The 23,093-nt window shown below is 39.9% G+C and overlaps 2 protein-coding genes across 12 annotated transcripts in view; one reads left to right on the top strand and one right to left on the bottom strand.

Moving 5' to 3' along the window:
• Window positions 1–23,093, bottom strand: part of Cntn1 (contactin 1) — a 305,299-nt gene that overhangs the window by 71,932 nt on the left and 210,274 nt on the right. For all 10 annotated transcript variants that reach the window (XM_087555468.1, XM_087555466.1, NM_001439871.1 and 7 more), the window contains 4 exon segments: window positions 22,594–22,744; window positions 20,592–20,719; window positions 17,297–17,478; window positions 5,314–5,434 (listed from right to left, as the gene is read on the bottom strand). In XM_087555468.1, the coding sequence (XP_087411594.1) occupies window positions 5,314–5,434; window positions 17,297–17,478; window positions 20,592–20,719; window positions 22,594–22,744 (582 nt within the window).
• LOC134479769 (uncharacterized) overlaps window positions 1–23,093 on the top strand; it is a 60,347-nt gene that overhangs the window by 6,250 nt on the left and 31,004 nt on the right. The gene's annotated exons all lie outside the window — the stretch shown is intronic.

The raw sequence follows: 23,093 nt of genomic DNA, 5'->3' as shown, positions 1-23,093 counted from the left end.
CCCTTGACAAAAATAGGAAGATGAAGTCTGTGCATCATATTTCAGTTGTCACCATTTCAATGAGTCTGAAGTGATATGTCACTGGATTTCCAATTTGTGTTTCCCTCATGGCTTAGCACGTGAGACACTTTTCATATGCCTGTTTATGATTTCCACATGCCCTCATCAGCTAGATGCCCATTTACATCTTTTGTCTGGCATCATAGTGGGTCATTTGGTTTCCTCGACAATGAACTGCTCCTACTTGTCTTGACATGGGTCTTTTCTTTGTGTAGACAAGTACATAGTAGACGTTTGTTTTCCTTCTCCATTATTGTACTAGCCCTCTACTAACATATAACAAATATCCCAAAGTTCAACAGCTTAAAGAAAGGAAGCATTCCTCTCGCTGACAGCGTTCATGAACAAATCATTCTTGAATGTTGGAGCTGAATGGTTCTTGATCCATTTCTCTTGGTAGTTAAATGCTGCAATCAAGATGCCAGCAACACTCATATGTCAAAGGTGCTCACTCCAATTACGAGTAAGTCAGCGTGGGGGCACTGGGGAAGTGCATTTTCTCCTCTTGTGGACTTCGCCAAGAGGCAGCTGACGTCTGATTCTGATATGGAAGCTTTCGGCCCCCGGAACTGGCCACAGAGCAGCTGCAGAGATGTGTGGGTGTGATTTACCGCTGAGCCTGGGACAGCACCACTGCTGGCTCACAGAATGAGCGAACATGACACAGGTTACATCAGATTGATGAGCCAGGAGACAAGGGTCACTAGAGGCCATCTTGTAGGCCAGCATCCCCAGTCATCTTGTTATTATTGGTATTAAATAACCTACTGGTCATGTACTGTTGTATCTTTGTAAAAAGGATTCTTTATACTGCTATACTGATATTGCTTTTGTTTTTGTATATGCACACTTACACACACACACACATAAAAAATATATATATTTTCTGCTGTTTTCTGTTTTATTTGTTTTTGCTTTTTTAAAAAAACTCTTAAACATAAATGATCCTGCTTGTCCTTGACCTTCCTAAACTTGTCCATATCATATCTTGAAATGTGTTTTTATCCTCATTTGTTTAACTTTTTTCCATGTTAATTCCATTGAAAAATAAGAATTTCCCACTACGTTTTTCTAAGTTTTGATCTAACAATGTTTGAAAGGCTGGTATCAAATTTCTCAGTTAAAGTCATCCTCCTGCTTCAGTTCCCCACCTAGCTAAGCCCAAAGATGCATACCACCGAATCTGCTATATATTCAATGTCTTTATCTCTTTTTAATGACTTACTTTTGATTCTCTCTGCTGAAATATGACGATCAGATGCGACTCCCTGCTTCCTGATCCATCCCCTACCTGTCACTGAGATGTTCTCCAATCATCTATTGGGTTTTTATTTTCAACAATTTTGTTTTCATATTTAAAGGAGCTCCTCTCCCTCCTAACTACTGAATTTTTTAAAAAAATATTTATTTATTTATATGTGTGTGAGTACACTATAGCTGTCTTCAGACACACCATAAGAGGGTACTGGATACTATTACAGATGGTTGTGAGCCACCATGTGGTTGCTGAGAATTGAACTCAGGACCTCTGGAAGAGCAGTCAGTGCTCCTAACTGCCGAGCCACCTTTCCAGCCCCAGTAACTACTGAAGTTTTATAGTTTATTGTTTAGGACCATTTTGACTCTGAATAATGTCATCATTCCTACATGATTATTTTTACTTCTGCTTTAATCACTATACTTGTCTGAGCTCTGGGCTTGAGTTGTACTGTCTTTCGCTCCTTCCTCTTGACTCTCTTCTCACCACATGCTTCCTTGGTTACTTGGTGTGTCTGTTTTACGTAATTTCATATTTTATTTATCACTTTGTTATAATCACAAGAGAGCTGAGTAGAAGGCTCTCTGTCTTAGAGTAATCTTTTCTCGTTGTCAGACTTTATCTATGGCTTGAATTCTGTGTATTGAACTTCCAAGTCCCCATGCTGTTTGAAGCACAGAGCCACTTGTACAGATTATTGCTATCCCACATAAACCTCAGCAGTGACATCTCCAATATAGACAGACAGTCCTGATAGACAAGGTGACTTTGATAGAGTAAATACTGTAGGTCTGTATGAACCATGGTTTCCAGCTTGTGAGAGTCCAAGTATCAGATTCTGTACAATTTTTTTCTGGTCTCTTCTTCCAGCAACTTTAAACAGAAACGGTGTTTCAATACATTCAAGTGCTATAGTTTTTAATAGAAGCTCTGGTTATATGAATGATGATGTCCTGTGCATAAATACTGGTGCCATTTCGATGAGTTGTCAGACAGGGGAACTGCTGTTTTACTTCTCCCGCAGGCCTGACTGACATGCATCAGGGCAGTTTTCTCTGAGCAGGATGTTTCAGGAATAGTTCCAAGGTCACGTTCACCTGTGTTGTTGTCTTAGAGGCTGCTATGGTTTAGGATATAGTCTGTGTGCAGCTTTATGTGTGGAAAGCCCGGTCACCTGTGGTAGAACCTTTACAAAGTGGGGCTTAGTGTGAGGTATTAAGTCCTTGAGGGTGCTGCTTTCCATGTCTGCCTTGTGCTATGAGTTATGCATGCTCATGAGTGAGATGTTGTGTATGTGAGGAGGCAGAGACAGGTACATCTTTGGGACCTTTTGACCAACCAGTGTAGCCTAAGTAACAATTCCCATGTTAGTGAGAAACACAGTCTCAAAAAGCAAGCTAGATGTCAAAGCTGGAAAGAGCCTCTCAGGGGCTGTCCTCTGAGATTTACAAACACACACACACACACACACACACACACACACACACTCACACACACACACACACACACAAACGCCGGGGGGTGGGGAGGAAAAGATCCACATTCTTATTCATCCACGGAGGATAGTTGTGTTTTCCCCATCCAGTCTTCTAATACAGAATAATAGAATAATAGTTCACATACTAATATTTGTGTTATCGAAACTTTCAGGGTTCTTCTCTGAGGAGAGATCTTCCTTCTCATAATGTTCACTATGTCTAATGGCACTGCCTCTGTGTTTCCCATCCTGGCTACCTCAATATGAATTGCAATTACTCCCTTTTAAATGTCTGCCCTACATAGAAGCAGTAGTCTGCAATTAGTCTACATTAATAAGAGCATCATTAACAATAATTAGAACATTGTCAGGATTATCAGACACAGTGTAGAGAACTGTTTACCCCTCTATTCTCTCACTGAAATATACGTAACATTTAGAAGGTGCACAGTGTATACCCTGTGATAGACATAAGTGCTGAGGAACTCTGTCTACTTCTTGGTATGTACAATATCAAGCCTTTCTGTTACTGAAATGACTGCACCAGAGCGGCTTCCATAGAGTAACCAATAATATTCATTTCCCTATGTGGCATCTGATGACTGCTAGAGCCCTGAGTTCTGCACCACCCATCCCCTGAGTCCACTTGCTAGACTTTGGCCAGGCACATTTCTTCCTAGAACCAAAAATTTCTTTAAAAACGTTTCTGTTTTAAATGTCCATATTTTACATATTATAGCCTCTTTTTATTAGTTTTGGATATTTAAAAACATACAGAATGGGTGATTACATTTATTACTAAGCGTGTGTCCATAAAACACCTTCCGTTGTGTGTACTAACCATTACCATAGTGAGCTTTTCATGACTGCAAGGACACTGGTGTCCTTGCCTCGTAACATGAGTCCTTGGGTAACATGGATTCTTATTCTTCTAATAGGTAAGTGATTTTAATCACACCCTTATTTAGTGTTCTGCTGGAAATGGTCTTGTAGCTAGTGTCTTGGTAGTGAGAAAAGTAAATTTGTTTCTTTCTCTGATAGTAGTCACCGTCTCAAATAACAATAAACTTGGAATGCAAAGGGAAAACCCACATGGAGAGCTGTTAAATTAGGATTGAGTGGATATGGGGTATTCTTTATTAATTTGCATAGAAGGTCTGTGGAATCAATGAACAGGTTCATTCGGATCAAGAGATTTCACCCAGGTCCTTGCTTCAGGAGACTGAGATCATTTTAGCATTGCCTCATGTTGGGAAAGGGGTTTGCTCTGTGTTTTCATTGTTCCAGAGGGGAATCCAGGTGGGTGTAAGACTAGGGGAATTACTTTTACGTGAATCTGGGAGAGACATTGAGTCTAACAAGCCCTAAATATTTTATATACTGAGTAATGGTCTCATTTTCAAAAAGATGTCATAAAAAATTGGCACTCAAATCATGTCCAAATGTTAAAAAAAAGTAAAAAATGAAAAATAAAAAGATAATAACATGTTAAGATAAAAGAGGAGGCATAAAAATTTCAAAGGCTTATGTAACTTACAAAATATTAGTCAAAATGACTATGAATCTAATCGTAGACAATAATGCAGCCAAACACAGTTGACAGAAAGGTTTCGATTTTCTAACAGTTCAGAGAAGAGCTTGTGTGTGGACAGACAGAGAAATCCTAAACTATTTCCTACTTGAGCAGGCCTTGACGCATGGTAAAATTTAGGCAACAAATGGTTTAGAGGGAATGGCAAAGGAAGACTGAATCAGAGAACCCATCTGGGATTACTATGGCATTTTGTGAGCTGCTGGATACCTGCAGTTGGTGACAAGAAGTACAAAGACAGTACGGTGAAGAGTCTACAGCCAGTCCACAAACATCTTTGGAACTGAGCCACGAGGAATGTTTCCCTGCACAGTCTGTGAAACCTGTGACTGAATGGCTTCAGGTATCTCTCTTTCCAAGCCATCCTGCTCTTCAGCAGAAGCACAAAGAGACTACATTGTCCATACGCACATAACCCATCACCTTCTCAATTACAGGACGTGTGCCCGCAAGAGCGGTCGTAGAAATGACCAGTGAGCAGCAACACAGTAATGCATCAACCCACATTCTAACTCTACGATAACCAGGACAAACATACACATTTGTGGTTAAGATATGTCACACTCAACACTTTTTTCCCCCAATTAAACCAAGAACATTATTGTACCATAACACACACTGACAAGCGTTAGAAGGAAATGAGAAACTTGGTGAATGGTTAGCTTCAAACACGGTCAGTGAGAGGCTCATGGTATAAATTTTTAAAAGACACGCAGTCAGTGACACAAACAGACTTAGTGCTTTTCCTCCTCCTCTGGCGTAAGCCATCCCGAGCTGTGGGGAGGAAGGTGAAAACGTATCTGCAGGATGGAATTGAAGGATAAACAGAAGAAAATGTGAAGATCCGGCATTACCAGAAGACTGGTCAAATGACACACATCAAATACCTTTGGGTTTCTATTCATCTGAGTCGTTGGCGACCCTTACCTCGTACGACAAGGTCAGCTGAAGCTGAAGAATTGTCCACGATTGTCTGCGCTGTGCACGTGTACCGTCCTGCGTGTTTCAGCTGCGCGTTTCGGATGAGCAGTTCCCCATTGGCGTCGAGCTATGAATAAAACCAGCAACTACTTAGTCGGGGTATTTTCATTCATCACACAGCATTTAGGATATGGAGATACAATGCTTTCTCCTATGAAGAAGCGTATGGAAGCAGAGAACTGCCTTTTCTGGCCTCAGTGGGAGAGGATGTACCTAATCCTGTAGGGACATGATGTCCTAGGAAGGGGGGATGTGGGTGGAGGACCACCTTCTCAGAGGTGAAAGGGAGGGAGCATGAGGGGGAAAACTCTGGGAAGGGGTACTGGGAGGGGAGCAATATCTGGGATTTAAATAAATAAAGTAATCCATTAATAAAGATAAAAGGAAAGAGAACAAAGAAGAAAGGACTGGAAGAGCTTGAAGGGGCTCGAGACCCCATACGAACAACAATGCCAAGCAACCAGAGCTTCCAGGGACTAAGCCACTACCCAAAGACTATACATGGACTGACCCTGGACTCTGACCTCATAGGTAGCAATGAATATCCTAGTAAGAGCACCAGTGGAAGGGGAAGCCCTGGGTCCTGCCAAGACTGAACCCCCAGTGAATGGGATTGCTGGGGGGAGGGCAGTAATGGGGGGAGGATGGGGAGGGGAACACCCATAAAGAAGGGGAGGGGCTGGGGTTAGGGGGATGTTGGCCCGGAAACTGGGAAGGGGAATAACAATCGAAATGTAAATAAGAAATACTCAAGTTAATAAAGATGGAAAACAATAAAAAACAAAAAGAAGAGGAGGAGGAAGAGAAGGAGGAAGAAGTGGCAGCATCTGTAACAGATCTGCTAAGTGTATGTCTCTGTTCTCTTTCTGCTCTGGCTTTCCATCTGAAAACTAAAGAAGCTGAACCTCAGGCCCTCTTGGCTCTGCTGTCTTTGGCTTTCTGTCAGAGAGCAGCACTGAGGGAAAGCCAAGGATGGAGCTAGTTTATTGGCGCCATTTGTATTTTTTTATTATCGAGATTATAACAGAAATGTAAGGTTCCCCCTCCCCTTTCCTCTCATGTACCCCTCTGCATGCTCCTTCAGAGTCATGGCCTCTTTTTTTTCCTCACTAATTGTTATAGCGTGCATATGTATACACACACTCACATTTCTAAATATAACCTAGTCAGTCCATATGTTACTTGCTTCTTTTAAAGAAAAATGTTAATGTCTAAAAATCTGAGTCCTATCAATGTGTGTAAATAGATAATTCAGTTTTGCAAAGCTGAGCCCATTTGACCAAGTTCAGGATGTTCCACAGTTCGTCTTACAAAGATGCTAAAAGCTTATAGAAGTAAGAAGATGGATGGTGATTCCACTGAAATGTAACTTGCCAGCAAATTATAAACTATACATATATATATGTGTATATGTGTATCATATATATGTATATAAACATATACATATATATGAATTTTGCTAGTGGCAATAAGATATGATTTTAATTTCTGAAAGGACACAACATTTAATGAATATCTATTTTGTGACATACTAGGCTTTGCAAATATATAGAGCTAAAGAATGCATTTCCTCCCACTCTTTCCTGGTAGAAGCTTCTCAGCAGGGTCTCATTATGTGCACATTATTGACGATAGTTATGAGACTTAAAGAGTGCCCAAGCATGCTGAATGGGGTCACCCCACTTACCAGAGCTCTTTCCCATCACTTACAAAATACCTTCTTAGCAGAAAAATTTGGGGAATTCAAGTTTTAAATGGATCTTTGATTTTCCTATTAGACACAAATAGTTGTTTCCCACTCCAATCGTACCGAGTTGGTTTCATTATAGGGTAGGTAATTTATGGCCTGCGTTGGGACTCATGTGGAAGCATTGTTTATGTGAAACGTTAGGTTATCTCGTTTTAGAGTTGGGTTTCTAGTGAGCACACGTGGAGTGAATGTTCTATTTGGCCATAGGTTCTATCACGCGCTGCATTCTCTGCTGTGCTCATCTTCCAACCTGTGCTCTCCTTGGCTGATGAGGAGCTACAAAGTCTGGCCAGATTGGTTTATTGCTTGGGATAGCATACTAATATGTCTATATAAAGGGCACAGCAGCTGGCCCTGGGTATTTGTCAGTCTTGATGAGCAGTGATAATCTTTTTCTTTAATGAGAAGCTGACCTCTGTTCCACACTGCCATCCATATAGGCATTTATTTAACTCTCCTGAGAATTGTGGTCTTTCTCTTCATATCATCACAAATAATTAAAATCCAAAACCACTAACTGTTTTATGCCCTAAAGTATTTGCCAAATACATATCCATTAGATCTTTGAAGACGTTCTTCAATAGCTTTCAAAATATTAATATTCTATTAATTTTTTTGAGAATTTCAGACAACACTTTGATCACTCTTACACCTCCATACCTAGGAGACGTTTTCATTTAAGTCAATTTGGAATCAGCCCTGTCTTAAAGATGAGCGCCTGAGTAGGCATTGGCAGGATTGCGCAGGAATTTTAAGAACGTCGACAGGCAGCCCTGTTGCCTTACAGCTGGCGAAGGCAGGGTGCTAGAAGTCTGTAGCAGGAAAACAGGGGAAGTACACGCATCCTCTCCGGGAGAGTGTGTTTGCGTGGAATATTTTTTGACGGTTTTACAAAGGCAGCTAATGCTTTCCATCCTCAGGAGAAGCTGTGGTTCTCGGTGGTTGGCAGAACGCTTACAAAGCAACTGAAGACCACGGGCCTCAGCACATTCTAGCCACAAATTAGATACGAATGTGCACTTATTTTCACTGAAAGCCGCAGCTTGGCTGAATCACAAAATTCTTCCCTTCAGAGGAGGAGAGTTGAATCACATCCTGGAAATTGTGATGGCAGAGCCTGGGGATGTCCAGCGTGCATATGTGGTTGACCACTCAGAAGTATCCCAAGCTTAAGTCAAAAGACTTTCAACCTAAAAATGCCCACTCCTTGGGTTCTCCTCCACTGTACACTAAATGCCAAAAATTGATTGCATGAAATAGAAGTTAAAATTGTTGCTAACTTGTAAGAACCAGAGGACTCATAAGGAAGGAGCAAGCAAGCGACTTGGTAAACACAGCTTGCTTTGTTCCTTTCGAATTGACAAGGGAGAAAAAATGCAAACAAATTATTAAATGTCTAACACGTCTGCTATACGTGAAGCAAGACGTTTTTTCCTCTTGGCTTGCTAGACAACAACTACAACAGAAACATCAAAGACAGCTGCTAGCAGCATCCACAGACTCCTCTAACAGGCAGGAGTTCAGTATCAACTGAACTCAGGGTACCTCTGGAGCTGCTGAAAGGCTTTACATACACACGCACACACACACACACACACACACACACACACACACACACAGACACTGAGCTGAAACCCCGCGAAAGATACAATATGTAATCAATTACGAGGCCATCTTTTCATACGTGATAGCTGGACCTAGCTTCCTTCCTTCTTATGCTATTCTATTAAGTGGCTTTCCTTGTTCAGTTTAAAACACATTGAAGTGGCAAAATCGTACACACTGACTGATGGTCACGCCATGGACTTTGCACTATAATTCTGATCTCATCATTTAGTAGTGCCTGCTGTCCCCCTTTCTGTCTAGTGTCACTCTGTCTAGCTCTGCACACTGAGAATACTGACTTCATAGTGTTAGGTACCACTTGGCACCTTAAGGGCTCTTGACAACCTCACCTTGGATCTCAAAAATTATATTTTCACACATACAACTAGCACTAGTTTTATAATATTCTCTATTTATGTTGGTGTTGATTTTAATGTTGCATCATTTTAATTAGTTGAGTCTGAATTTTTGAATATTAAAACACTAAGTTAGGCATGCCATCAAACATTTAAATCCCTCAGATACATAAGAGAAGCTGTAATTACTAAAGAAATTGTTCAGAGGTTGCCTGGAAATGTTAACACAATATAGTCTGCTCACTGAGGAATTCATTTTTGACCAATTGACCCATTAAAAAACACACACACACACAATGAGACTTTTGTTTGAGGTCCTTACTAAGCGTTTTTTGAGTAAGGAACAACACACCAAAACTCTGAACTCTGTAGATTTGTTTTAGAGTTGAAGGAAACTTAGATATGACTTAATTCATATGGTTTCCGTTGGTTCCCATTAACCTTAGAGTTTTTCAGTATCTCTATAAGAAGAAACAAGGAAAGGCCCATAGGTAATGTGCTTTGCCATTCATTAAACTGGAAACACACACACACACACACACACACACACACACACACACACACACATCATTTTCATAAGAGCAAGCTCACTATCTTTACTGTATATTGGTATATTGTTGTTCTTATATTTTCTTAGAAAAAATGATTCTGCTAAAATCTTTGTGTATGTGCATGTGTGCACATATATTTGTGTGTGTGTGTGTGTGTGTGTGTGTGTGTGTATGTTTGAGTGTGTGCCCTCAGAATCCAGAAACTAAACATGACAGGCATGGTGCTATATATCTGAACCCTGCACTGGACCTTTCTGCCCAGCCAATCTCACCTATAGACACCAGATTCTCTGTTTGTAAGAGAAAATGTCTTAAAAATATTAAGTAAAAATGGCGTATAGTGTCTGAGGAAAGACATCTAAAGTTGATCTCTGGCCTCCACATGCATACACATATATGAGTACATGTAGCGATACCCTTCACACATAGACACTCCAACAACGTACACAAAAGAAAAAGGCCTACTGCTGTATGTGCTTAATTTGATGGATTAGCATTACCACCAGCAAACATTTAAGGACTTGACCAGTGTGACTTGCTAGGCAGCAACTTGGGCTGGTGTACTCTCCGCTTTGTGATTTCAGTGTCTTAAAGAAGCCAGCTGAATTGTAAAGCCCATTTTCCCCTTGTACCTGTCTGCTGCCAGGAAAAAGAAAAAGAAATAAGAAAAGGCAGCAGTTATATGCAGCTCATAGCTGGTGCTACCCCAGATGTGAGCCCATGAACCCAAGGTTCAAATCTCCAAGTCTATCTTTGACCTAATGGTGCTGAGCTTCTACTCTGGTTCCTTCTGCTGTAACTTAATTCTTTATGTTTCTCAGGATGATTTTCAAACCCCATTCATAGACTCCATGATCTTTCTAGTAACCTTAGGAAGCCTTCATTTTCTTATTCAACAGAAAAAAAGAGAGCCAGTGCCATTGAAAACAATAAAGATAGCTAAATTTCTGCCTGGCTTTAATTTTCTTTCTGTTCTCTCCCTTGATTGTCTAGCAGTAAAGTTCTTGCTCAGGGTCAAAAGTACATTTCATTTCTAATTAAAAAGTTGTTCTTCAAACTCCAAACATTTTTAATGACCTATTCACAGAATTCACAGTTTTAGTTTTAAAGAAAAAGAAATCCACTGTAGACAGAGAAATCTGTTTTTCTAATGGTATGGTGTGATAATCACAGCCAACACACATTCCTCACAGGTTTGAGGACACTGATAGCCAACAACACCCTCACACCTGCAAACACAGTCAGTGCACAACCTCACACCTGCCAAAACAAGGTCAGTACATGCCTGCAAACACACACTCTCACACTTGCAAACACACGGCCAGTACACACCTGCGAACACACAACCAATGTACATCCTCACACATGCAAAAATACAGTCAACACACATCCTCACACCCGCCAATGTATACACGGTCAATGCACAGTCTCACACCTGCTAGCATAGAGCTTCAAAACTCACTCCCTGAAAACCTGAGGGAACTGTTCGTGGTTCACCGCCAACTGTACTCTTTCACCTGTGCGAGCTTGATTTGCCCCACAGTGCGAAAGCTGATAACAGTGTCTGAGGAGTAAAACACTTTGGATCATGTGGATGTCAGTGAGTCACTAAACAAGATCTTAAACTAATACATATGAGTTGAACAGTACTGTCTTGCAGTGTTTCCAACTGGCTGGGAATTATCTAAGTAGACAGACGTGAACGGATGCCGCATGCAGGCAGCAGCAGGACATAGCTCTCTGGGCTCCTGACTTGGGGCTTATTTCACCTGTCTAATCTTCAGTTTCCCTACCCCTGAAATTAAGACACCCACATTAGCATCTATGTCACTGGATACTGCTTGCTCCAAGTAACAATGTCAGGGTGGAGGAAGACATTTCATCCCAAACTGAATAGACAGGGTTCAACAGACGCACCTTTCCCTTGCCCTCAAAGATGAACACCTAGAATATCTCATCTCAGACTCAGTATTCGGTAAACTGGTGAGTGATTTAAATTTCAAAAATGAGATCTGTTAACAGAAATGAGGGGAAAAAGTCTATAGAATTTTAGTGGGACACAATTTCCCTATTATAAAATTTAACAGAAATAGTCAGTGAGAGTTACTCTGTTCTTTTGTCAAGCACTTTGTAAGCATTCCATTCTCTACATAAAAGGGTTATGAAGAAATAGGTTTCGGAAACCTGGATAAAATATATTTTAAAGGTGGGAAGTGATGGTTAGAGAGTAGGGGGTCGCAGACTTAAAGGCGAAAATGACCTAGTATTAGGTGAGGTAGGACAGAGCTACTGAGAATTCAGATGGCTTCTCTGAATTTTTAGCCAATCGCTAGTGACTTCTCGATAGACTGAACTTTCAACACCGTTGTAAAGAAATCAGGAAGATGCACAAAGTGTCCACATGGTTAATCAAGATAGCTACTGAAACAATGAGTATTCTGTCAAACAATGAAGGGAAATGATTGGAGGTCGTTGTCAAAATCAGGCAGGTAGGGGCCAGGGAGTTGATTCACTGAGTAAAGGCACTAGACACTCAAGCCCGATGACCCTAGTTTGTTCCCTAGAACCCACGTAAAAAGGCAGAAAGAGGGGTGGGCATTTGTGCTTTAAGTATTCCTTTGGGGATGTGGTAGACAGAGAACTGAACAGAAGCTCAGTGGCCAGCTAGCATAAAGTATGCATGATCAGAGAAAACAAAAAGAGACCCTGCCTTATGGTGGATGGTGAGAGTAACTCCTGAATGCTCTCCTCTCAGCTCCCTATGTGTGCCAGGGCATGTGTGTTCCCACACTCACAAACATGCATGCATGCATGCATGCATGCATACATACATACACATACATACAAAATAGAATTTTATAAAATTATGTAATGATAAAAATATTTTGACCACCATTTGCCACTGTGAATGAAGGATAAAAGGAAACATAAATACTTCGAATATTTATGAATACATATGAATGTAGATAGTCTCAAGGTCTTTCTAGAAAAAGAAGTGTTATGACATAAATTATAGTTAAAGTTAATTTTAGTTGTATGTTTACTCTCAGAGAGTAAGTCAAATTAGAAAGTAAAAACGGTAGCAATTTTATAACTGGGCACAGAAAATATATAATTATTTGCCATCGAACCTTAGCAGAACAAAATAGTGCAGATAAATTGCTGTGATCAATTAGTGTATTAAACGGATAATTTGTTGATATTTTATCTCTACGTGAATTTTGTTAGTACGCAAATGAAGTATTTACTAGCCATCGTCACACAAGGCATAATATTCGGTGAGTTTTAAATAAGTCAATGAAGGACTACGTAACATATGTTATGTACAGTAGAGCACTAATAACAGAAGGACAGTGTTATTTGCATTGGTAAATACAAAGAGATGCATTTGTTCCGTCCCATAAAGGTCTCCGCTTAAATTAGTCCAGGCTATGAATCTTGAAACCTTACGCGAGGCTGCCATTTAGTGGTGAGAACTGGGAACGGCGAGCCGGAACCAAAGCAGGCGTGATTCTTTAAACGATTGATTTTCTCTTTCTTCAACTAACTTGGAGATGAAAGTTCACGTGATGAACATTAAAGATTACATCTACGTTGCTTTTAGCAATGGTGAATAAGTCATGGGCAGTAATAATTACCAAAATGTGGTGGCAGCTGAAGTCTTTTAGACTCTGGGTGTCTCTGGGGTTTTGATTTTTTGTTTTGTTGAATTTGTAGACATCTTTTTCAGTTTTTTGTTTTGTTTTGTTTTTTTGTTTTTTTGGGTTTTTTTTTGCCTTGGTATACAGCACAGGAGCAGCAGATGGTGGTTAACCAACCCATGCTAACCCTGTATAAAATGCGCTCAAGACTTAAGAAAAATATGCCAAGTCATTTAAGGAACATAGACAGAGCGACATTTTTGCCTATGGAATTTTAAGCAATAGATAACCATGGCCACCTGTGTCCCCCGCCCACTGAGGTCCCCACTGCTCCCATGGTTTCACCCTCCAAGCTTCAGGTGGAAAACACTTGCTCCATCAAACACGGAAGCCGGGCTGAGACAAGAGAACTCTCTCTCTCCAAGATTGTTTAAACATTTCTGATGCCTTCACTTAAATGTCATTTAGTAGTGAGTTTGACCCCTGACTTTTTGTTGGAAATGAGGCCTTTCCTGGACTTTTGTAGGTTCAGGAGATGATTATTTTGATCACTTACTTTGCAGTATCTATTTTTTATTGGATATTTTTTATTTACATTTCAAATGTTTTTCCCTTTCTGGTTTCCCATCCATAAGCCCCCTATCCCATCCTCCTCCCCTTCTTCTTTAAAACCACTCTCCCTTCCAACTTCCCTACCCTGACATTCCCCTACACTAGAGAATCCAGTCTTGGCAGGACCAAGGGCTTCTCCTTCCATTGGTGCCCAACAAGGCCATCCTCTGCTACACATGGAGCTGGAGCCATGGGTCAATCCATCTATAGTCTTTGGGTAGTGGTTTAGTCCCTGGGAGCTCTGGTTGGTTGGCATTGTTGTTCTTATGGGGTTGCAAACCCGTCAGTTCCTTCATGCTACATCTATTCTTCTCCTGAGGTTATATATTCTTTTAAAGAATTCAACTTGTCTGTCTTTCTTTGAAGTGCTAATAACAATCACCCGATCCCATTGTGTCAGAATCATAATACAGAGCCCACAGCCAGTAAGCACTCCTCAGCAGACTAGCTTGGGCCAGCCACTCACTGAACCTCTGTGGCTGTCATTTGCTGAGAGAGCAGGCATAGTCTCAGAACTCACTGCACATTTCTGCTCCAACTCACCTTTTCTCCTTTAGCATTCAAACACTTTATTCCCTTCTTCTTTGAAGTCACTAGGCTTTTATATAGTTTTATATACGTTTGAGTAGGGAAAAACTGACTCCTCGGTCCCTCATCTACATCTTTTTCCTGTTTATTCCTTTTCCCCATTTTTTTTCTTACAGTGGGTATTTATGTCAAATCACATAGGGTAAATATTATTTTAAAGATTTACCTACGCACTAAAGGTGAAGTCTCACCTTAATTAGGGTAATTTATGCCACCAAACCTATTTATGCAGACGTCCCTGAAGCTACTAAATACACTCCATAAACTCCGCTTGTCATCGTTCCAGATGGTGGTTCTGAAACTACTCAATTCGTGAGACCAGAGGAATAAATGAACTCAAAACTTTGTTTCATTGTTTTAAGTAACGTGTCTGTTTATCTTACTCTTTTCCTTAAAATCAATAACCATGGTGAGACTTGTCTTTCAAAAACTCTAATAATGTAAGGAAGAATTACTCAACTGATAAAGTTTGCGGTGCCAATTTCACTAGTGATGAAATGAAGCCTACATTAGGTGAATTGCAACATTTCAGACTTATAAGATCCAAGTAGAAAAATCTGTTTTTCTTTGTCTATTACGATAGCTTTTAGGTGTACTCTGGCTCAGAAACCAAATTGGCAGATTACGATCGATTTTTATGGTTATAGTTCGTCTCGATGGATTGCAAATTACAGAAATCACAGTGAACCTGCAGGGGCGTATACATTAATACCGAGGGAGTTGTGGCTGCACATCTAATTTGAAATGTCCCTGTCTGGTGAGAGGAGTGTTTACTAAACTAAAAGAAGAAACCAGAGACAAGTGATTTGCAGGCAACTGGATAATCTAAAGCATACTGTTATTATAATTTATAAATATTAATACATTGCTGAAGGGGTTTGCAACCCCATAGGAAGAACAACGATATCAACCAACCAGACCCCTCAGAGCTCCCAGTGACTAAACCACCAACCAAAGACTACACATGGAGGGACCCATGGCCCCAGCTGTATATATAGTGGAGGATGGCATTGTCTGGCATCAATGGGAGGAGAAGTCCTTGGTCCTGTGAGGGCTCAATACCCCAGTGTAGGGGAATGCCAGGGCGTTGAGGTGGGAGTGAGAACATCTTCATAGAAGCAGGGGGGAGAGGTGAGAGAGGGGGCAAGGGAATAACATTTGAAATGTAAATACATAAAATAATCAATAAAAAAGAGAAAAAAGAAAAAATTATTTGTTCAACAACTGTATAAGTATTCTAATAATGTCCAAAAAAAGATACAAAAATCTTGGGAATACCGAGAAAAAAATCCAGAAATACCACACTGACTTGGCTCAATCATTTGTGTACATTAATAGCTGATTTTGAAGTTAATGTTCACAGCCCACCCCTATTTTTTTTGAGACAGGGACTCACTATGTAGCCCAGGCTAGCCTCCAGCATAAGAATCTAAGATTCTTTGGACTCAGTATCCTGAGTGCTGAGGCGCAAGTCCTATTTACCAGACCAGCATGTTTTCCTTTCTTTTTGCTACTTTTGTTTCTATTGTTTTAAAATGTTAAAGAAGGATATTGTTTTATTTTTATACATATATATCATCGTACTTTACTTATATTTCCCACTGCCTTTCTGTCTATGGCCTACAGCCTCTCATTTGCCCCTCTTTCTACTGACACAATTCCCATTCTTAACACATCTCTCTTTTTTAATGTAATTTTATTTTATTTTTTTACTAATTCACTTCACATCATACTCACTGTCTCTCTCCCGGTCATCAGTCACTTCCTCCCACAATCCTTCCCCTACACTCCCTTCCCTTCTCCTCTGAGTGGGTTGGGGCCCTCTGAGTATTTCTCTACCCTGGCAATTCAAATCTCTGTGATATTTCCTCTCCCATGGAGGACAGACAAGCTCAACGCGTCTTAAGTAACGGCCCATGCCAAACAGAAACACAAGTTCCTAAGGAGTAACTTTTTCAGAGAGGAGAATGGTAGCAACCAGTAGAGCTGTCTTGTCTTCTGTTAGTCTCAGTAGCTTGTCCATCCCCCCAGTGATATCCCTGCATTGCTTCCCGAATGTCTCTCTAATCTCTGATTGCTGGGTTAATTTACAAGGTTTGCAGAATGTACAGTCTCCACTTCTTAGAATTAACCATTTAATCTTTTACAAACCATGCAGACTAGTTCAAGCCTTGAAACAAATATATTTCACTGACTTACTACATTCACAGAATGAAATGAATTACTTTAAAACAATCATTATATCCTGGAGTAAGTTCAATGTTTTCTCTCATTCAAATTACAATGAAATTGTTAGGACCTTGAGTACAAATTTGTTAGGATAACGGTCACATCAATACCAGAATTATATAATTGGAAGGGAAAGTAAACCTAAAGATCAGTAGAATATCTCTACCAAACTCTTTAACATTAGTCCTTTATAAATGTTTTAGAGTACCAGGATTAAATCTGAGAAAAATGAGCTTTTTACATGATTGTCACATCATTATAAATCTAAAATTACATAAAATAATATTATATTTCTAAATTTTAATTAATTATTTATAGGTGTGTGTGCACATGTGTGTGTGTTCACGTGTGTGTGTGTGTGTGTGTGTGTGTGTGTGTGTGTGTGTGTGCAAGCCATGGCACAGGTTTCACCAGAGAACAACTTTTTGGGTTTGGTCCCTTCCTTCTGTTATGTGGGTTCCTAGGATTGAACTCAGATCCACAGGCTTGTGGATCTCTTACTATTAAGCTATTTCTCTATCCTTAACTGAAGTTTTAGTTAGCACAGACACATAAGAATTATTGGGATGTTAATAAGATGAAATATAAGGCACCTACCATAAAATTCCTCTGGTAATGAATATTTGTAATTTCCTTGTTAAAGTCAATCACGTAGCCATTGAAAGACCAGACGAACGTGAGATCCAAGGAAGGATCAAAGGACGCAGCACACTGCATGGTAGCGTTTTCTCCAACAGTGATATCAGCATTGATTGGGGCCAAAATGATTCGTGTGGGATCTGTGCGGATTTTAAAAGAAAAGCAAAACACAGTTAAAGAAAACATAAGACAAAATAAAGCACAAGACATCAGATGAAGAATTAAAGTCTACTTTGGAGCTTTGCCTCAGCTGTTTTAGGACTGTGACCAAGTGTCTGCTGTAGTCACAGGGAACCCTACTTTCTCCCTTCCTCTGGGACACTAATGCCACCATGTGAGGACTTGCCTCAAATGCAGGCTCATCTCACAGTACTGCCTGTATCTTTTCCTGGGGATGGACCCTAGGACCATCTGAGGATGTGATGCCTGCAGAAGATCTATTCACCTCACAGATAACTCTTACCTACCTACCTCCAGGATCTCAATGTTGCAAATTGGGGACTTAAACTGAACAACTGTGTGCCCCATCTTTAGCTGTCACTCTCTCTCCTCTGGTAAGGTGACCTTGGCTTTTAAGGATCTTGTTCTTTCTATAGACTGCCCACTGGTGGGGACAGAAGCTGTGATTTTCTCTAGCTGAACTAGGACCACCTCTGCTATCCCAATCATGCAAAAACTTTGAGTGGCCCTAAGACTGAACTTTGAGTACCATTCGGCTCTCCCAAAACCTGACAAATTCAGATCTCAAAGTCCTCTCAAAAAAAATGGGCTAGACATTTATACCAAAAAGTACAATGAACAATCTAACTACAGATTCCCAAGACCCATCACAAACAAAACAAAACAAAACAAAACAACAAAATCAAAACTAAAACAAACAAAAAACCAAGTAACACAAAATCCAAAACAGCAAGCTTCCTCCAAAAATTATTAAGCCTGAGTTAGTGATCTCCAATGAAAGCAATTTAGATGACAGGACAACTAACTATAAAAACGATTATGGATATCTTTAAGAAGTTCAAAAGGGATATAAATACATGCTAAAATAAAAGTCAATAAGACACAAACAGTTCAATAAAATGAGAACAACTCAGGACTTATGAAAATATAATTCAATACAGATATATAAGTACTGAAGCATATATATATACTTATATAATTTGAAATGAAAACTCCTGTATGTTTAATAAAAAGCTCAATGGAAAGCCCCACTAATAAAATATATCTAGCAGAAGATAGAATATCAGGGCTTGAAGGCAAGGAAGAGAAATTGGATTACTCAGTCAAATAAAATAAGTTTTAAAAGACCCATAAACAAAAAAAAAAGGGCAGGAGAATAAAAGATACTTTAATAGTAATCCAAGTACAGAAAGACAAGAGTGTATGTTTTCTCTGATATGTGGTTCCTAGCTTCAAATCTTTAGATTTTCATGTTTAAACTATAATATCTGTAGAAGAAAGTAATGTAGAAATTCCATTTAAGTATGGGGGAGGGGACGGAATTTCAATGGTGATATAAAAGCAATGAGATTTAGGGAACGGAGCATCACATCAGGGATGTGTGTTGGAAGATGGGGGGAAGATAAGAGTGTAAGACATATTCATCAAAACGAAGGATCTGCGAACAAAACACACACACTTACTACTTAAAAGAATAAAAGTGGGGTTGGGGATTTAGCTCAGTGGTAGAGCGCTTGCCTAGCAAGTGCAAGGCCCTGGGTTCGATCCCCAGCTCCGAAAAAAAAAGAAAAAAAAGAATAAAAGTATTGATTAAGACAAAGCGTGCATGCATGAGAGTTAGGAGGTAGCTATTCTTCCTGTCTGGATATTTCTATTCCTGAACCAAGGTTTCTAAACAAACAACAAGAGGCAGGCATGTGGTACCTCTTGTTCAATTGTTGGTCAGGGGCTAAAGACTCCCAAATCAGACAGGCCTCTTGTGATAACTACTTTGCGAAGCCTATGGCTGGAAACACAGCATAGCTTGGTTATAAGGTGTAGAGAAAGGAAGCAGGAACTGAGGTTGCAAACTTTCTTCCTGCTTCCTAGCTCTCAGGATGCTGTAAGATGCTATGTAGAGTGCTGGGAGAGGCATCAACAATCTTACCAAGCTACAAACCCTGCGGCCTATCATCCCAATATGTCAAGAGTGATATGTCCACTTATTCAACTGCGGTATGGTTGTTATGGGGGTAACCACCTGCTCTGATTGGATGTGAGGCTGGTCCCTCACGAAGCATTTCAAACCTATTATTATCAACCCATTCCAAAACCCATGGCTTAGGAGGTCTTAGACCTTAAGAACAAACTTGATATTACTATTTATTTAAGTCATCACGGTACTAAACTTGCTTCTACAATTTTTAGGTTGATGCCTATAGACAAACGCTACTCCTGACTTTGTATCAGAGACATCTTATCTCCACTATGGATGGCAGGGAATACAGAGGCTCATGATGGCTCGAAGTGATGAAAATAAGTGGTAGTTGAAAGCTCGGGGCTAATTGGGCTAGGTATACAATTTTGGGGAAACCATGGGAAAGAGGATGAAAAGAATGAAGAAACTGAATAACAGGCACAGGTGCTGTAAAGTGCTCTCTTCTGGGCATGGCAGAACCAATGCAGTAATGACTTCATAGCAACTTTGGTGATCTACGATGAGGCTACATGAGCCTGAGCTTATGGGGCCCACCCTTTGACCCTGTTTAATTATAGGTTTTTAACTGATTTCAGGAGAGGGGCCCCTATTGTCCAGGGTTGTGCCCATTGAGATGTCCACCATGTCCTGAAACAGATGTCATGGATTAAACTCCTTAGTTCTTAACACAATAACACACTCCATCACCATCACTAATTGGCAATGGCAAAGTTATGAGAATGAGAAGAGGATTTTTAGAGAGAAATCGGGTAACAGGGGTGGGCATGATATTAGATGGTGGTGATAACAATTAGGATAAACATCATACATATATGAAATTGAAAAAAGAACAAACTCAATAAAAGGTTTTAAAAGGGAATAAAATCCAATATATTTTGACGCTCTTTGTAAAGGAACAGGATGTTCTTACATCCAGTTCTAGGAACAATACTCGAGAGGAAGAGCCTTGCCCTGAAGACCTCTGAGATGGGAACTCATCAATACGCTGACTGTACTGGAAGCTTAGTTTTGAACCACATATATGTAATATTGTAAAAACATAAGCACCATCACATAAAGAGAACCACATGACTCAAACATCAAAGGATTCCTTACTTGTGATCACCAGAGTCCCGGTGCTATTAGCTTTCCCTCTGTTGTTTTCTGCAAAGCATGTATAGATTCCTCCATCATTTCTTGTAATATTATTGATTTCCAAGCTACCATCTTCCCATATGAGTATTCTATTGAAAGTAAGAAAATAGAAACTCAGTCATTTAATAACATACACTAGTATCGTACCTTGCATTAAATACGGTAACACTATTATGCTCTGTACAAGTAAGACATTTTCCAGCATAAAATGCTTTAATTCTCTGGCCTTTGCTTTCAGATGTTCTTTCTCAGCATTGGCCAATTGCTGAAAAGCTGAGTCATTACTTTCCTAGAGACGATAGCTAGCATCCTAGAGAAGACTCGTCCATACACTTGCCTCTTTAAGAAAGATGGCGCGTTTCAGCAAGGCAGAGGCCTCCTTCTCCAAATGTGAAGTAACATAATAAGCCACCGTTCCATGTGCTGCACAAAGAACCTGCTCACTGTGTTTTCTGAAGGCCACAGGTTTCCGCTTACTGCCATCTTGACTGGGTATCTGGGGACTTTGCCATGAGTCCAATTGTCGCAGACACTAAACTCCTCTTAGAAGCACTTTTGCCCAAAGCACTCTCCTAGGCCCTTCTCAGTCTTCTCAGAACAGTGCAGAAGCCAAGTCCTTCGACCAAATCTCTCTGCCTTCTCTCACCCTCTCAGTCAGGCCTGCACCTCATTCAATGGCTCTCCAGCTTCTGTCTAGCCCTGTCTCTTTTTTTCTCTCCCAAACGTTGCCACTAATAAATACCACTCCCACGTGGCTTATCCCGTCTTGGCAACTGGCTCTTTGTGAACATTCTCACAGTACAGATGTTAACGTTCCATGCTTCCTCTCACTTCAAATCCTTGTCAAGCTACTATGCATTCCTCGTTTAATTACTTCGTTAGCACCGACATAGAAATTACAGTCCAGTAACAGTGGAAAACCTCTGACAAATTTCCCTAAACCCATACTAATTTTAGTTACCGTCCCCCACACCAATGAAACTGATCATTAACATAGTCAAGAATACCACAGTCCTGTGTCACATGGTATCTCAGTTGCTGTATTCTAGTTAGTGACATGACTGTGCATAAGTCCCAATGAGACTTTAAGAACCCTAAAGTCCTTGTCATCTAATGGTGCTATATCCACAGCAATGCCACATGCAAGGCATTGATCAGGTTTACGACTACTGAAGCTGAATGCCTACTGCCCTGTCACCTTACAAATTGTAGTATCTGTAACCCTGGGTACGACACAACTCTCTATTACGAAAAAATGAATAAGCTTCTGCCATTGTCTAGACTCAATTTTCCACAATTCATATTGAAAAAATGACTACGTTTCTGCCTTGGGAAGGCATAGTAGTTTGACAAGGACTTGAAGTGAGGGAAAGCATGGAACGTTAACGTCTGTACTGTGAGAATGTTTACAAAGAGCTAGGTGCCAAGACAGGGTAGCTTCTCCTGCAGGCACAGGAGTCCCTGCTTTGTTGAACCACTTTGTGTACTTATATTCATCAAAATAATAGTATAGTTTCTACTCATTAAACATTCACTATATTAATTATTAAAGCAACAATTCATTACTTTAAAGTCAATAATGACTATTAATTAATAAAATGATTAACATGATTAATATCAACATTCATAAAATATTCATAAAATAAAAAATATATTTAACCATTATCTAGGCTCAATTTTCAACAATTCATATTTGTACTCATCTGTAACAAATAATCAATTATATATCATTTATACATAGAAAACACATTACAACATTAAAAAATTCTTGCACATGAACATTCTCTTCCATGGTGATTACTTACACCGATGTGAATGAGTTAAAGTACTAATCGGACATTGAACTTGAAGACTAGATGAGAAAGCCCTTGGCTGACATCAGAGTTTTAAGGACAATAAGCACAGTGACATTATAAGAGCTCAGAGGCCATTGAACGTCAGCGATATCCCCATGTGACCTGACCTGCTGCTGTTGACAAGCCACTCTGTCCCTTTGCTCCATGAAAACTTGGGTTTTGGTGCAGCCTTGGGTTTGCACTCAATGATAACCCTTCCTCCTTTCGCAGCCAGGATCTTCTTCTTCATGGGATTCATTTCAAAAGTTGGAGCTAAAGCTGTGAAGTAAACAAGTGTATATTAGCCCTTTTGCTAAACAGTCCTTCTGGAGTGTAGCATGTTTTATTGATTAATGATCAATAGAAATATTGGAGTTGTACTTTATTAGGTACTTCATACATACATTTCTATTTAATAATTTAGTAACGCAGGCTCAGTTCGAATGGACAATTGCTGATAACTTTACCAATCAAATTTTAGTTTTAATCAAGTTATGTACCTACCTATTCACCTAAAAGGCACCTTGAATTCTACTGTTCTTTTTCAATTCTACAAGGGAATTAGTGAAAAGAATGGCTAGAACTCTACCCACTGCACATGCTGTTTATAAATTCTTAGACATGCTCA

This window comes from Rattus norvegicus, chromosome 7 (assembly GCF_021556685.1).
Source record: "Rattus norvegicus strain SHRSP/BbbUtx chromosome 7, alternate assembly SHRSP_T2T, whole genome shotgun sequence".
NCBI lineage: Eukaryota > Metazoa > Chordata > Mammalia > Rodentia > Muridae > Rattus > Rattus norvegicus.
The sequence above is the reverse complement of the archived record's forward strand: the minus strand, read 5'-3'. Positions and strand labels throughout refer to the sequence as shown.